Raw genomic sequence first — 14,678 nt, 5'->3', positions numbered from 1 at the left:
GTCCATAAAAACACTGTATCAATATAATTTTTAATTCACCTATTATAAGGCATTTAGTTAATATTTAACTTTTGGTATTGCAAATAATGCTGTAAGAACTCTTGTAGCACTGGCTTCACTTTTCACTAGCATTAATAATGTTATTTTAAGGGACCAAGAAAAAGACTAATTATAATAAAGTAAAGATCAAAATCAACAAGCAACTATAAACCAAAGACACACAACGGGGGGGGGGGGGGTAAGGGAGGGAGTAGGAGTAAAACAAGTGGTGGGGATTGTATGGGGACTATAACCAAGATGAAAATACATACATTGTGCAAAATGAAAAATGTCAAAAATATATAAAATTTAAAAAATAATTTAAAAAAAGAATAATGTTATTTTATAAGCAACAACTCATCTTTGGGGTTACCAATCATCATCAATGTTACTGAATTTTACTATTAATGAGGGTAAATTTTTTTTCTTTAATAGGATTTTACATTCTGCAAACTATGTTTATGAAATTGCTCACTTATCTAATGCAGTGACATCTGTAAGGGTATATGTGTACATATTTAAAAGGCATTAGCCATTTGTTATAATCTTATGTGGCTAAATATATATAGGTCTCCTGTGTTTACAGAGCCAAGAATCTCAATCCTGACAGTTCTCTGCTTTTTATAGAGCCCAGACTTCAGCAGTCAAACTCTCACAATGAGATTTCTCTTAAAGTAAAATAATTATAATCCCAACTGTAAAAAACTACCAATATTTTTATTCTTATTTGTAATATTTAGATATGAATATGCTATTTTGAATTCAACCTAAAGCATTTTTTAAATCAACAGAAACAATTATTTTCTGATGTCAGAGTCATAGAACTAGGTGATAGTTTAAAGGTTAAAAAAATCCATTTTTATGTTACTAGCAGGAATGCCAGGGAAGAATTCCTGACAATGGCTATGCTTTTAACATTCAGAAGAACCCTGTAATATTTTTAAGCATTAAATAATAGCTATCATATAGATTTTTTCTGTGCCCAATCTATATCCCTCCTTTGCCAATACTAACCCATGCTGTTTGGTACTTTCACAGAAAATTACAGTAAAGACAAGTTTTTACCAGTATTACACAACATTCCTCCCTTCATATGCAACAGTCTACTATATATCCAAGCATTTTCTTCTCTATATGATAGTTTTCACAAATTTTTAACTATTTAAACATACAGAAATCTTCCAATGAATTTTAATAGACATTTTGCCATGTTTTCTTGAGGTTTTTTAAAAAACAAATACTCTAGATAAACAATTGAAGCCTAGGGCCTACCTGGTGGCCCAAGGGGTTAAGATGCAACCTATGAAGTTATCTGCAGCCACTGCAGCACAAGATTGACCCCCCCCCGGCCAGAGAGCTACCCACATGGCATAGCAGACCTCTCCTGACTCGCCCACTGCTCCCTTCAGCAGTGTTATTTCAATCAATCTGCCTGTTCTGTTCCCCACTCTGTCTCTGGTGAATCCTCTCATCCCCAACACCTCTGGCCTGTACCCCAGTTCTTGTATGCATAAATAAATAATTAAAAAAAACAATTAAAGCTTAAAGTTTCTATTATTTCAGTTGTAATTTAAATGATTAGAACAGAAAGTTTTAAAGTCGTGATGGTTAATTTTATATGTCAACTTGGCTAAGTCACAATATCCAGATATTTGATCAAACATTATCCCAGCTATTTCTGTGTAGTCAGTTTTCAGATGTGATTAACATTTAAGTCAATGGACTCATCAGCAGAGCAGATTATCCTCCATAATGTGGAAGGAGTGAGGCTCATCCAATCAACTGGACGTCTTAGAATAAAGATTGACAACTCTCTACAGCCCACCCAATACACACACCCCACAAAGAAGGAATTTGGCCAGCAGACTCCACCTGCAACTCTACACTGAGTCTCCAGACTGTCAGACCCCTTCAGATTTGGGCCTCCAACATCACAAGAATCAAATTCTTAAATCTTAACTATCTACCCAGAACCTCCCTAGTCCCCCCACACACACCCGGTTGGTTCTGTTTCTCTGGAGAACCCGGAATTATACAATCTTTATTTTTTAAAAACAGCATCAGATTCACTCTTTACTCTTTTACAAAAACACTTTGATGTTTGGTGAGGCTGAGTCTTTGTCACATGCTTTGTTATTGTAGCTGCTTGCTTTCCTTTGTTTTCATTGCTAAAGCACATTTTTAACTCTCACATTCTTATTTTTAACTGTTACATTCTTATTTTTAACTAAAAGCTCTTTGTATATAACTTTTTAAGTCAATGTTATACTTCAAATCCTCTTATTCCTAAGTGCAAATCTAAGCAAGCATAAATATCTCCTCTTATTACCCAATCTTTAATGATTGTCAAACTATTTGGCCTAAGGACACAATATATATTAGAGACCCTAAGGAATTTTTGTTCAATGAGGGTTTTATATCTCTATAGATAGATATTTACTATGTTAGAAATTAAAACTGAAAAAGTTAAAATATTTAATTCATTTAAAAACAGTAATAAGGGCCTCCCCTGGTGGCGCAGCAGTTGAGCGCTGGGCTGCGAAGCTGCCCGCAGCCTCTGCAGCGCCAGTTCAATCCCCGGCCACCAGCAAGGGTCCCACATGGCGCGACAGACCTCTCCTGCCATGCCCGCTGCTCCCCTCGGCAGTGTATTTCGTCACTCTGCCTGTTCTGTTCCCTGCTCTGGCTCTGGTGAATTCTCTCACCCTCCCACGCTTCTGACTGTACCCAGTGCTTGTATAAATAAATAAATCTCTAAAAAAATAATCACTTTAAAAATAAATAAATAAAAACAGTAATAACATGCTGACATAAAGGACATATTTTTAATAAAAAATAACTTCAAAAAAAACCAGCAAAACAGTCACACTGTGTTACATTTTTAGAAATCTTTTTAGTGTCTAATAGAAAACAGCACAATTTTCAAATGTGCTTCCTCTACATGTAATCTAATCTGTGGAGATAATACAGTTTGGGTAGAAGTATATGAAAAAATCTGGTCTGACAGAGAACTGTAGTTAGAAAAGGGACTCATAATTTTAATAGACTTTTCAGATGACCATGGATATTATTCCTTGACCTTGTATCAAAACTCAGCAACCAGTTATTTAAAATTAGATGCTATATGAAATATAAAACCATATTAACAAACTTAAAATCTAAAACCCTCACACAGTTTTTATATTCTGTTAAAATTCATTCCTCTATCTTGAACTCTGGTGTATTAAAAAATACTCCTGACTCTTTTGTCCATACATGACATCCATAGGGACACCATGAATTGGTCATCTGGAAAATAAGTTACACAGATTTTTTAAATATGCACACATTTTATTACATAATATCAAAACATCATGAGTTATTATTACCATTGATATCATCAGAAGTCTAAATATTGGGAAGATTTTAAGCTCATCATAAAGAATCTATTTTCCAAAATTCTCATTTTTACTTCGAAGTTCAAAACTTCTAAGTGGCAACAGATACTACTGTGTTTTTTTGGGGTTTTTTTTTTTGAAAGACAGGCTCACTTTATTTCAGAAAATGTCTGCCAAAACATCCAAGTCTAAAAAATCAGTTTGCCTGTCATTCTTTCAGTGTAGGATGGTATTTCACGAAAAGATGGAGGTCAGCTTGGAACTCAAGATAATTGCAAAAGTGCTTGAAAGAACCACCATACTTGGTGTACAGCAGAAGGGCTTTAGGCAGACTTTGCACTTGGTCACATATATGATGAAATATACTCAAGGATTAAGATATAGTAAAGCTAACTCTTTTTTTTTTTTAAAGATTTATTTTTATTTATTTATACAAGCACTGGGTACAGTCAGAAGCGCAGGAGGGTGAGAGTATTCATCAGAGCCAGAGCGGGGAGCAGAGCAGGCAGACTTAAGTGCACTGCAGAGGGGAGCAGCGAGCAGGAGGATAGGTCTGCGCGCCATGTGGGAACCTCCTCCAGTGGCCGGGGAGCAGCTGGGGATTGAACCGGTGCTGCAGAGGCTGCGGGCAGCTTTTCAACCCAGCACTCAACCGCTGCGCCACCGGGGAGGCCCAGTAAAGCTAAATCTTGCTTCATTAAGGACATTCTTAAATGAAACTGGCATTAAAAAAAAAAAAAAAAAAAAAAACCTGCACCTGAAGATGAAGAACAAATTCACAGTTAGCAAAATGGTACCCCACTATGATTCATGCTTGGAGATGAAGAATATATTAGGTAGTTAGCACAGTGGGAACCTACTATGATTCATGCTAAGGCATTTAGCACTTTCAGCCAATATTGCTTTGACATCATCAATGCAAATGTCAATGCGGTGGGAAAAAGTAAAGGACATTTTCATAAAAATAGTTTTAACCTCTTTTAATCATGGACTTTTAGAATATTGGAACTCCCATGTTAAACACTTTTCAACAATCTTAAACTTTCTGGCTTTTAATATTTATCCCAAGGAATCTTTCTGAAAACAAAAATCTTTTTAATATAACAAATCAACTTATTCAACATGTACAATAGAATTGATTGTATTTTTCAAAACCAGTCTACATTAATTCAAAGTCACTGGATTCCCATTATTCAAGTAAAAACTGCACTCCTTGGTCAGTAAACAGAGAACTAGTCAACCTGTGCAAAGAAACAAGCACACCCTTTATAGGAAAATACAATTAATAAAAAAATACAACAATGTTTCTCTCAAAACCAATCTTTTCAATTTCATCTACCCCTCCCCCCAAAAAATACACTTAATAACAGCTCTCCTGCCTTCCTGTGACTATCCAGTCATTTCTTTTCACAAACCTTTTCCCTTTGCAAAGCAGTTCTCTTCCCACCTGTGTCTATGCAAGTGTCTCTTTTTTCTTTTTCCTTTTCCTAATAATCCTGTCTTTAAAATGTTAAAAAAACAAAAACCTATAAATAGGTTCACCATCTCTCATATACTCACTTTCTGCTTATGCTGCTGCAAGAGGTTGTCAAGATTGTGCCGCCGTTTATAGTTAAAGTAGAAATTTTTACATTGAGCTTCACTCTTTGTTCCCACCATTTTGGCAATTGCTGCCCAGTTACGACCATGTTCTACTAAACCTGTATTTTGAAAACAGACCAAACATTAATTGTATAGTCACCTGATAAGCAAACAAGAGGAAAAATAAAATCAATTACTGTATTCACAATCATTAACACTGTGCTCTCAATAATTTACTGATATACTAAAATACTTACAGAAATACTTACTGATATACAAACTCACTGACAGTTCTATTTGCCACCCAAATTTAAAAAATACTTATCAATGGAAAAGTTCAATCTTATCTTTATTGTGTATCTCTCAGCAGGCCAGTGTTGGATACACAGTAATAGGTCAAACACTTTTTAAATTGAGTGATAAACTACATCTATCTTTGGAGACAATGTATCACAACAACTTAATAAAGTAATCAATATGTCATTAACACAAAGTAAATATATATATGTATATATAACTCTGTAAAATGCATGTCTATTTGCAATCAAGCAATTTTACACTTCTTTAACCAAAAAATGCATGTATGCACACACATATGTAAGTACAAGGAATACGGGTATATAAATTCATAAACACAGAGAGAGATATATACAAAAACTATACTTTAGATACAAGTGCACACAGGTAGGAATGTTCACTACCAGTTTAACATTTTGGAGGAAGACATCCGTTTTTCAAGGTTAATACAAGTAGCTCCCTATCAATGACAGAGATGGAGTATTACTTCCAAATCCTTTCTAATATATGAATAAGAAATGAAGAGTAGTGTCTAAACACTGTTTAAGTGACTTAACAGTCACATGCAGGTATAGCTGCCGAAAAAAAGATTATAATACAGTTAACATCTACTTATCCAATCACCATGACATTTTTATGACCAGATGAGAAAAAATGTGAATCTTAAAAAGTTATTCATGTAATCATGGTAAATAATAAATTTGCTAGTCATGGCAAATTAACTTCAAATAAAAATAATTTGAAGACAGAACACTTTCAACTGCCATAGTTTTGGCAAAGTTGACTTATTTGATACTTAAATGTATTATTCTCCACCTACTAAATAAAAATAAATCTAAAATATGTCACTAAAAGGTCAAGATATTTACAAAAATTTTTCTTTAGAACTACAAGGTAAATATTTAACACCCCTCCACTAATTTTACTTTAAAAGATAAATTTTTAATTTATAAATCAATTATATTAGAAATTTTACTTCAATTTCAAAATAAACAACATTAATAAACAACAACAGAGAAATACAAGATTCATAAAGTTCCAGAGTAACTTTATGTAGGCTATATATATACACATAGGATAGAAGAGCCTATATTCTCAAAGTGACATTCAAAATAAAAAGGGGTCTCTTAAGGCATACTGGAATAACTTATAGGGGAACACATCATCAAAAAGAACTCTTAAATTTACTTCTAAAATTCAATTTACCACTGTGGAAGAATGTATTTTTTTACAATTTAAAAAAAAAAAACAACAGCTCCATCTCATTCATCACTAATAACCCTATACAAATGTAAAGAAGCTGAACTATCATTTACCTTTTTTAGCAACTTCCATTTCTTCTTCTGTCCATCGAGAGGTTTCTACAGGCTCCGTAGAAACTGAAATAAAGAGAAAGAATCCAGTAAGGCAGGGGAAAACTAAGTTAAATTCTTCCTTCATAGATTATATGGTACCAGTCATAAAATCTTTAACCTATTTATCTGAGGCAAAGCCTGTAAAAAACACTTCATGAAAAAAAACTATGGGAACAGGATATTAACCTCCTTCCCCAGCAAACTAAAAGGGTAAATTCAACAATTCTCAGTGTTATGATCTTTTTCAAGGATCCTTAAATACCCACCTATGTCTACATGTTGGAATAGCTTGAGTATTTTCTAAGAAGTCCCTCTTAGGGTTCCATTCCTCCTAGATACGCACACTTCTCTCCCATTTTCTGAACCCCCATCTCCTCCTAACTCCTAAAAATGTTTATGTTCATAAGGGCTGATATGCACAGATGGATCAATACTGAACACTACTGGGCCTGAAATGAGCTCCTACTATACTCCCCTTCTTAATTAATAGTAAGACCATCACCAAGTCACTTGAATTATCAACAAGATGCTTCATTTTTTTTTTTAAATAGAGGCATGTTTTTTATTTATTTATTTGTTTGTTTGTTTTGTTTATACATGCACTGGGTACAGTCAGAAGCACGGGAGGGCGAGAGAATTCACCAGAGCCAGAGCAGGGAGCAGAGCAGGCAGAAGGACCGAAGTACACTGCTGAGGGGAGCAGCGGGCGGCAGGAGAGGTCTGCGCGCCATGTGGGACCCTCCTCCGGTGGCCGGGGAGCAGCCGGGGATCGAGCTGGCGCCGCAGAGGCCGCGGGCAGCTTCGCAACCCAGCGCTCAACCGCTGCGCCACCGGGGAGGCCCAAGATGCTTCATTTTTTAATTCTTTCTCTCATTTACCACCCACTCCCAATAATGTGTATCAATTCTAATCTGAATCTACCCTCTACTTGCCTGGACCCTTCCAAATGATCCCTCTCTCTCTCCAGCCTTTACTCTCTCTTACCTGACCTCCACAACTGTTACCACAGTTGTCCTTCCAAAACACCAATCTAATCATAGCTTTCTTCTATTTAAAAACCTTTGCAGGCTCCCTACTTGTAAGCAAAGTAGGATATAGTTATAACAAAGCCCATCATGATCTGCCCCCATCCTCTTGTCCAGTTATTTCCCTCACATCATTATTGCCATTCCTAGAACTTATATTTTCTTTCATAATTCACATTATGATAAAATTGGTGTCAGTGAACAGCAATGGTGGTACCCATTAACATAATCCTTTTATAAACTAATGAGATAATATTTAGCAACAGAGGGGAGAAATCTTCCCTTGTCTAAGAATTTATTCCTACAAAAAATTATTTAACAGGAAGAAAATGATATGTGAATTAAAAAATTATTTTTTTTATTATAATGCTAGCTACACTAGTTTAAAAGGAGGAGAGGGACAGCCTATTCATTCAGCAATAGGGAAGGGTTCAAAACATGATGCTCAGGAACACCATGCCAACATTACACAGTCATCAAAAACTCAAAATGAAGATTACTTGGAAACTAGAAAATACATATGATATATATAAAGTTAAAACATCAGAAAACTAAGTATTTACAACTGAGTAAAAGAAAAGAAAAATAGCTACATTAGGATAGTAATAATGGGGCTGATGTTTTTTCCAAAAGAATTTGATATAAAAATCATACTATTTTGGGCCTCCCTGGTGGCACAGGTGGTTGAGCGCAGCTCTGTGAAGCTGTCCACAGCCTCTGTGGTGCCAGTTCAATTCCTGCTGACCGCAGAGATACCCACATGGCACAGCAGACCTCTCCTATCTCAACTACTGCTCCCCTCAGCAGTGTATTTTGGTCATTCTGCCCGTTCTGCTCCCTGCTCTGTCTCTGGTGAGTCCTCTCACCCTCTCTGTACCCCAGTTCTTGTATAAATAAATCTTTTTTAAAAAAATCATTTAAAAAAAATCATACTAGGGCCTCCCCTGGTGGCGCAGCGGTTGAGCGCTGGGCTGAGAAGCTGCCTGCAGCCTCTACAGCTCCTGTTCGATCCCCGGCCATCGGTGAGGGTCCCACATGGCGCGACAGACCTCTCCTGCAGCGCCTGCTGCTCCCCTCAGCAGTGTACTTCATCAGTCTGCCTGTTCTGCTCCCCACTCTGGCTCTGGTGAATTCTCTCACCTTCCCGTGCTTCCTACTATGTCCAGTGCTTATATAAATAAATAAATATATCTTTTAAAAAAAATCATACTCTTTTGATATGAAAGGTCATGTAACAGGGTGGTCCCCAGGAAAGGGGGAGGTTCCCTGCCCCACCCAAGGGAGGGTGGAGCTGAGCAGGAAGAGGAGAAGCTGCAGAAGAGACTGAGGAAGGAAGGAGCAGGATGGAGCCAGAAGGAGACCTGGAGGAGGCGCATGGAGCCTAGAGACACGTAAAGAAACTGCGCTTGTCTTTTGGTCGTGGACTGGGTGACACAAATGTGGGTGAGACCTGTGGGGAGGTGACAATGGCAGCTTTTATCTTGATGTTGATTTTGCTCTTTTCCTTCCGGGCTTGTCCGGTTGTTTGTGACCCTTTTCTGTGGTTCCCCACTGGAAGATGCTTTAGACTTGTAGCAGGCTTTGGGGCCTTTACTATTTTGCATTATTTCTAGGTTGTCAACATTAGAGAGATTCCTCCGGCTCTCTCCTAATACTGAAACAGAATTCCAACAAAACCACAGCCTGTTCCCTCCAATCTCATCCACTCACTAGGTTCTGGTGGTGGTGGCAAAGGTGGTGGGGGGTCTTCAGTGGCTGCGGCAGCTGCAGCACTGGCCGCTGCAGCTTCATTTGTCATGGACCTGGTTATCCGGCCCTTTCGGCGGCCCTGACTATTGGCCGTCTTTCGTCCCCGTGGTGTAGCCTGTTCTCTCTCCTCAGTTTCTTCTACTGTACCTTCTGTCTTGTCCTTTTCCTTGGTGTTTTCTCTGGAAACAAAAGTGAATAAAGATTTTGTGTAATTTAAAAGTATACGAAGATTCTAGCTTTGAAAATTCTTTAAATAGAAACTGAATAAAACTACCCAATCTGTTAGTTCAATCAAAATTTACAAAAAATCTTGTCATGTCCCAATTTTGAAGAACTCTGAATGACTCAAATTATTTCACAAAAGTCTGTTGTATATATTAATGGACTCTTATCTGAACAAAGTTCAAATTAAGTGATCTGAGAGCCAGAATATTCTATGAGGAAGTAACAAATACAGCAGAAAACCCATTAGATCCTCTCTGCAATCCAGAGGCAGTAGGGTATATTAAAAGGCAGGAGAATGGATTTCTTGACTTGCATTGACATATATTTTCTCCTCAGTGAAATGAAGAAGCTCAACAGATGGTCTCCAAGGCAGATGCCTTATGTAGTAATGATCTACAGTATCGTTTTTATTGAAATCAGGTTCAACATTCTAATTCTGGTACTAATTACATGCAAACAGGGCAATCTGACCTAATAATTAGAAGAATAACCTCTGGAGCCAGGTCTGTGTTACTGTGATTTACTAGGCCATGAGAACCTTGGACAAGCTGCCTTACCTTCCTGAGTATCAGTTTTCTCTTCTGCAAAATGAGGATAATAATATATTTTTAGGGCTGTTGCAAGGCTTAAAGGAGCTAATTTATACAAAATGCTCAGAACAGTGACTGGGACATGAAATCATACGTGTATGCTATGATTAAGGTTAAACCTCCCTTAGGTCTAAAGTATTTATCATAGTCTCGGGCACTTAGGGAAAACCCAACAGATGGTAGTTACCACTAATAGTAATAGTATTACAAATAATACTGGAAGACCATTCTCTGTACTACTTATCCCCTAGCATATTTATAATCAAGGTGCTTAATGTACATTTCTGTGTATGAATACATAGCTGGTAATAGTCAAAGACTCAATTATTCTTGCTTCTTGGAAGGTATTTTTTTTTTTCTCAAATTTTACTTACAAGTAAAAGACCTGTTATGGTTCACTTACCACGTTACACGTTTGTCCCCAAAATAAGAAGAAAAAAAAAAAAAAACCAAGAATTTTCCTCCCTTCAGTCCTGAAGTACCCTTGAAGTTATTAAGTAGTTCTCTCCCTTCACTTCTCTGTTCTCTTACCAAAGAGAATAGTTTCCTATTAAAGATGTTTAGTCAGAATTCAAATGATTTATAAACAACAAAATCAAATAATCTTTTCTCAATTCTCATCACATTAATCTTTCTGCTGCAACTTACATTGTGGACAGCTCTTTTTATAGCCTTCTCAACTTAGCTTTTTTTAGGATTTCACACTTTCCTAACACCCATACTGCTATTCTGGCTCTCCTTCTGGGAATTGACTTTTTTCTCTCATCTTTTAATACAGAAATTTACTAAGGCTCTACCCAGGCCTTAGAGCTCTGTGAGGCTACCTATTTACCTCTATGAGGTTATGAACTCTACTGGGATGACTTCAAATCTTTACCTCTACACTCATTCTCCATTTCCTAAGAACCAGACTTATCTTCCCAAATACCCGCTGGAATAGTCAATTGGATTTCTCATCAACACAAATGCAACAAATACAAAATATATTCATCCTCATACCCTTGCTTCTTGCTCCACCTCATTTTCTAAGTAGTACTACCATGTTCCTAGTCACTCACGCTTACAGTCTGAAATCATCTCTAGCTTGCTCCCTTTCCTTCCTTGCTATATATTATTTAATAACAAGTTTCATCTCAGTAATATTTTTCCTACAAATTCTATCACGTCTATTTCTTCTATACTATATTATTCAGTGCCTTAGTATCCTAATCTATCCTTTATAACAGACTCCCTGACTCTTAAATCTCTAACTCATAGATTCTATACTGCTAATAAAGCAATTTTCTCACAGAAGAACTTTGGCAATAAACCATCCATTCTAACCCCATACTATACTCAAGAAGACACCCTGAGCTTCCTGAAAGAAAACTATATTTTCATTTTTATTAAGTCACATAATCTAACCCAATTTGCGTCTACTTTTCTTTTTCAGGCACCTATGTTCTAGTGTAATAAAGCCATTATCTGACCTGACATTTCTCAAAACAGCATTCTGTCGGAGCCTCCGCAGCGGTTGAGCGCTGGGCTGTGAAGCTGCCCGCAGACTCTGCAGCGCTGGTTCGATCCCCAGCCGCCAGAGGGTCCCATATGGCACATAGACATCTCCTGCCGCACCCGCTGCTCCCCTCAGCAGTGTACTTCATCAGTCTGCCTGTTCTGTTCCTTGCTCTGGCTCTGGTGAATTCTCTCACCCTCCCGCGCTTCTGACTGTACTCAGTGCTTGTATAAATAAATTAATTAATTTTTAAAAACCCAGCATATCTGTTCATGAAGTTTCCAGTGTTCTGCCACTAACATTAACCACTAGTTCCTGCATAAAATGCTCCAAGTTATACAGAATCAACCTTGACCTCTTCTCAATCTCCCAACATACTTTATTGGTTCTGCTCATTTCTTTCAAATTTTTTCTTGTCTTAAAGGGTATTTGTGCCTTGCTTAATTTCTCCCATAAACTCACCAACTACTGAGAATAGTACATATATTATCTATTTTGCATCCTCTACAAAACTCATAGTTCACATCAGTACTGAATGACTGCTAAATGAATTAGATATAATAACTCCATATGAGTAGAACCACTGACCACATGGGAGTATAAATACCTGAACATCTGAAAGAAAAAAAAAAAAATCTTTTACAATAAGTATCTTCCTGAAATACTTAGAATGCCATGAGTATCCAAATCTTTAAGAACTATGGCAAATGTTTCAGTTGCCACAAAGCTAGATAAACCTTCAAACTTTCCAAGACGACTGCAGAAACAACACAAGGATAATTACATACTCTATGATTCTATTTATATGACATTCTAGATAAGTAAAACAGATTGGTAGTTGCCAGACATTGTAATGGGGAGAAGAAAACTACAAAGGAACCTTCTGGGATGATAGAAACATTCTACATCACAACAGTGGAAATGGTTACATGAGTACATATAACTTATCTGAATGTATTAACATATACATTTAATACTGGTAAATTTTATTTGACATAAACTATGCCTCAACAAAGCTGATCTTTGGAGGGAAAACAATCAATGCAGCTGCTAAGGCCCCTACCCTACTCTGCCCCAATATGCACACAAAGACATAAATAGTAGCTGTGTCTGAGAGGCAGAATCAGGTCAATTCATTATATTTTGTGTTCTTTTCCTGATTTTCTATATTGAACAAAATTACTTTTATAACCAGGAAAAAAAAAAAACAACAAAAACCACAAACTAGGAACTCTATTTTATATTATAAATAAAATCAATAAAACTGGAATATCAGGCATTATATAAAAAATCATTTGTCAGCATATTTACACAGATGTATAATCCTGAGATTCAAAAACAAATCTGGAGGTATCTTCCAAATCAAAGATTAAATTATACTCTGTATCTCTTAGTGATAATTGTTTATTATTATAGTTTATCCTGTCTGAAAATTAATATCCCATGTCTGGCAAGTAAGTTCACTAATCCAAAAGCTATATTTACTAGAATATTCAAATCCTTAGTTATATCAATTAACTATGAGAGAGTCAAAGCACATATTCCATTGACTCTTTTTTTTTAATGTTATAACACCAGTAGTTTCAAACTCCTTTTTTTAAAAAAACTAATATTTAATTATTCATATTGAACTCTATTTAACTCACTTAGAGTCTTCCTTCTCATCCTTATCTTCTTCATCTTTTTTTTCCTCTTCTTTTTTTTCTGTTTTTTCTGCTTTATCTTCTTCTTTTTCTTCTACTTTTTCTTCTTGTGAGGGTCGGGCAATTTGCTGCTAGAAGGAACCAACATTAGCAAAACTCAAAGGTAAAAGAAATAGCTCCTCAAGTTGTGATGATGAATTATAATATGGGAAAAATCTTTTAATGATTAATGTATTAATCAAGTATAGTGTAACTAGAGGCCATGTATTAGTCTAATGTTATTTACTGTTTATATGTATGGCTTAAGAAGTCACACACATACACATAAAAATTCTCAGTTTGGACCCATCAGAAATGAAAATGTTAAGATTTCACTTAGAAATCTGAAATCTCAAATTGGTTCTCTCTTTTATTATTTAATGATCACTTCAAATGTTTTCAAAATACTTTACCATTTTTCACAAAACCTGTGATACATTTCTTTCTCTTTTGGAGTTATAGATTGACTTCTCAAATACTCCCTAATAATGCACAGATCTCATCACATGGGACATTATCCTTGCTATTATTTTTAGGATCTCAAAATGCATCTCAATGACTTTTATAGCAATATGATATTCTGCACTTGAAATACTTTAAGGTCATGCCCATTAAATTCCCCACAAGTGAAGCAGTGTCCTCATCACTCAGTGGGCACTACCTCACCTCCAAGATTCTGATATCAGAACATCTTCTCTCCATCACCACCACCCACGCCTCTATCATCCTACATTTTCACTGTTGCCAATCTTGCTTTACGTCCTCATCTTGAACTTTTATCCCTTTATTCTATGAAATTTTCACAGTCCATCAACATCTATTCCACTGTGACCTTTTGATAAATCATTTTAATACCATGATTCTTTTTCTCACTTTATCTGACCGTCCCAATTTCTCATCCTTCCTAGCTCCCAGTTTCCTTTTCTTTTGAGTATTTATTATTACTACAGAAAACTAAGAAATCGAGAAGATTTTCAAATGTACACTCTCCAGCCATGACAAGGCATGCTTTATAATTGGAAGTTTTAACTTCATTCAGTCTGATTACTAGTATACCACAGTAGTCACAAGAACCAATTCAAATGCCAATAACCTCACCCTACATACTTCCACAACTATAGCACCCATCTGTCATTCTGAATCAACAAGATCACATACCAACAACAAACTTGGCTCTTTGCTTTGCAAGTGAACTGCGTAACCCAGAAAATGGTTTAAAGTCCTAAGAAATGATGGGAAAGTATCAACTCAGTTGAAGGTATG

General features: G+C 36.3%; 1 protein-coding gene across 4 annotated transcripts in view; it reads right to left on the bottom strand.

Annotated features, from left to right (window-relative positions):
- The window catches only part of NCOR1 (nuclear receptor corepressor 1), a gene marked incomplete at both ends in the record, with an annotated part of 128,770 nt that overhangs the window by 62,369 nt on the left and 51,723 nt on the right, over window positions 1–14,678 (bottom strand). For all 4 annotated transcript variants that reach the window (XM_084238642.1, XM_084238640.1, XM_084238641.1 and 1 more), the window contains 4 exons: window positions 4,977–5,116; window positions 6,611–6,673; window positions 9,385–9,602; window positions 13,380–13,504. In XM_084238642.1, coding sequence (XP_084094768.1) covers window positions 4,977–5,116; window positions 6,611–6,673; window positions 9,385–9,602; window positions 13,380–13,504 — 546 coding nt within the window. The remainder of the gene's footprint in view (window positions 1–4,976; window positions 5,117–6,610; window positions 6,674–9,384; window positions 9,603–13,379; window positions 13,505–14,678) is intronic.

Source organism: Talpa europaea (genome assembly GCF_964194135.1).
Source record: "Talpa europaea genome assembly, chromosome: 7".
Lineage (NCBI taxonomy): Eukaryota > Metazoa > Chordata > Mammalia > Eulipotyphla > Talpidae > Talpa > Talpa europaea.
The sequence above is the reverse complement of the archived record's forward strand: the minus strand, read 5'-3'. Positions and strand labels throughout refer to the sequence as shown.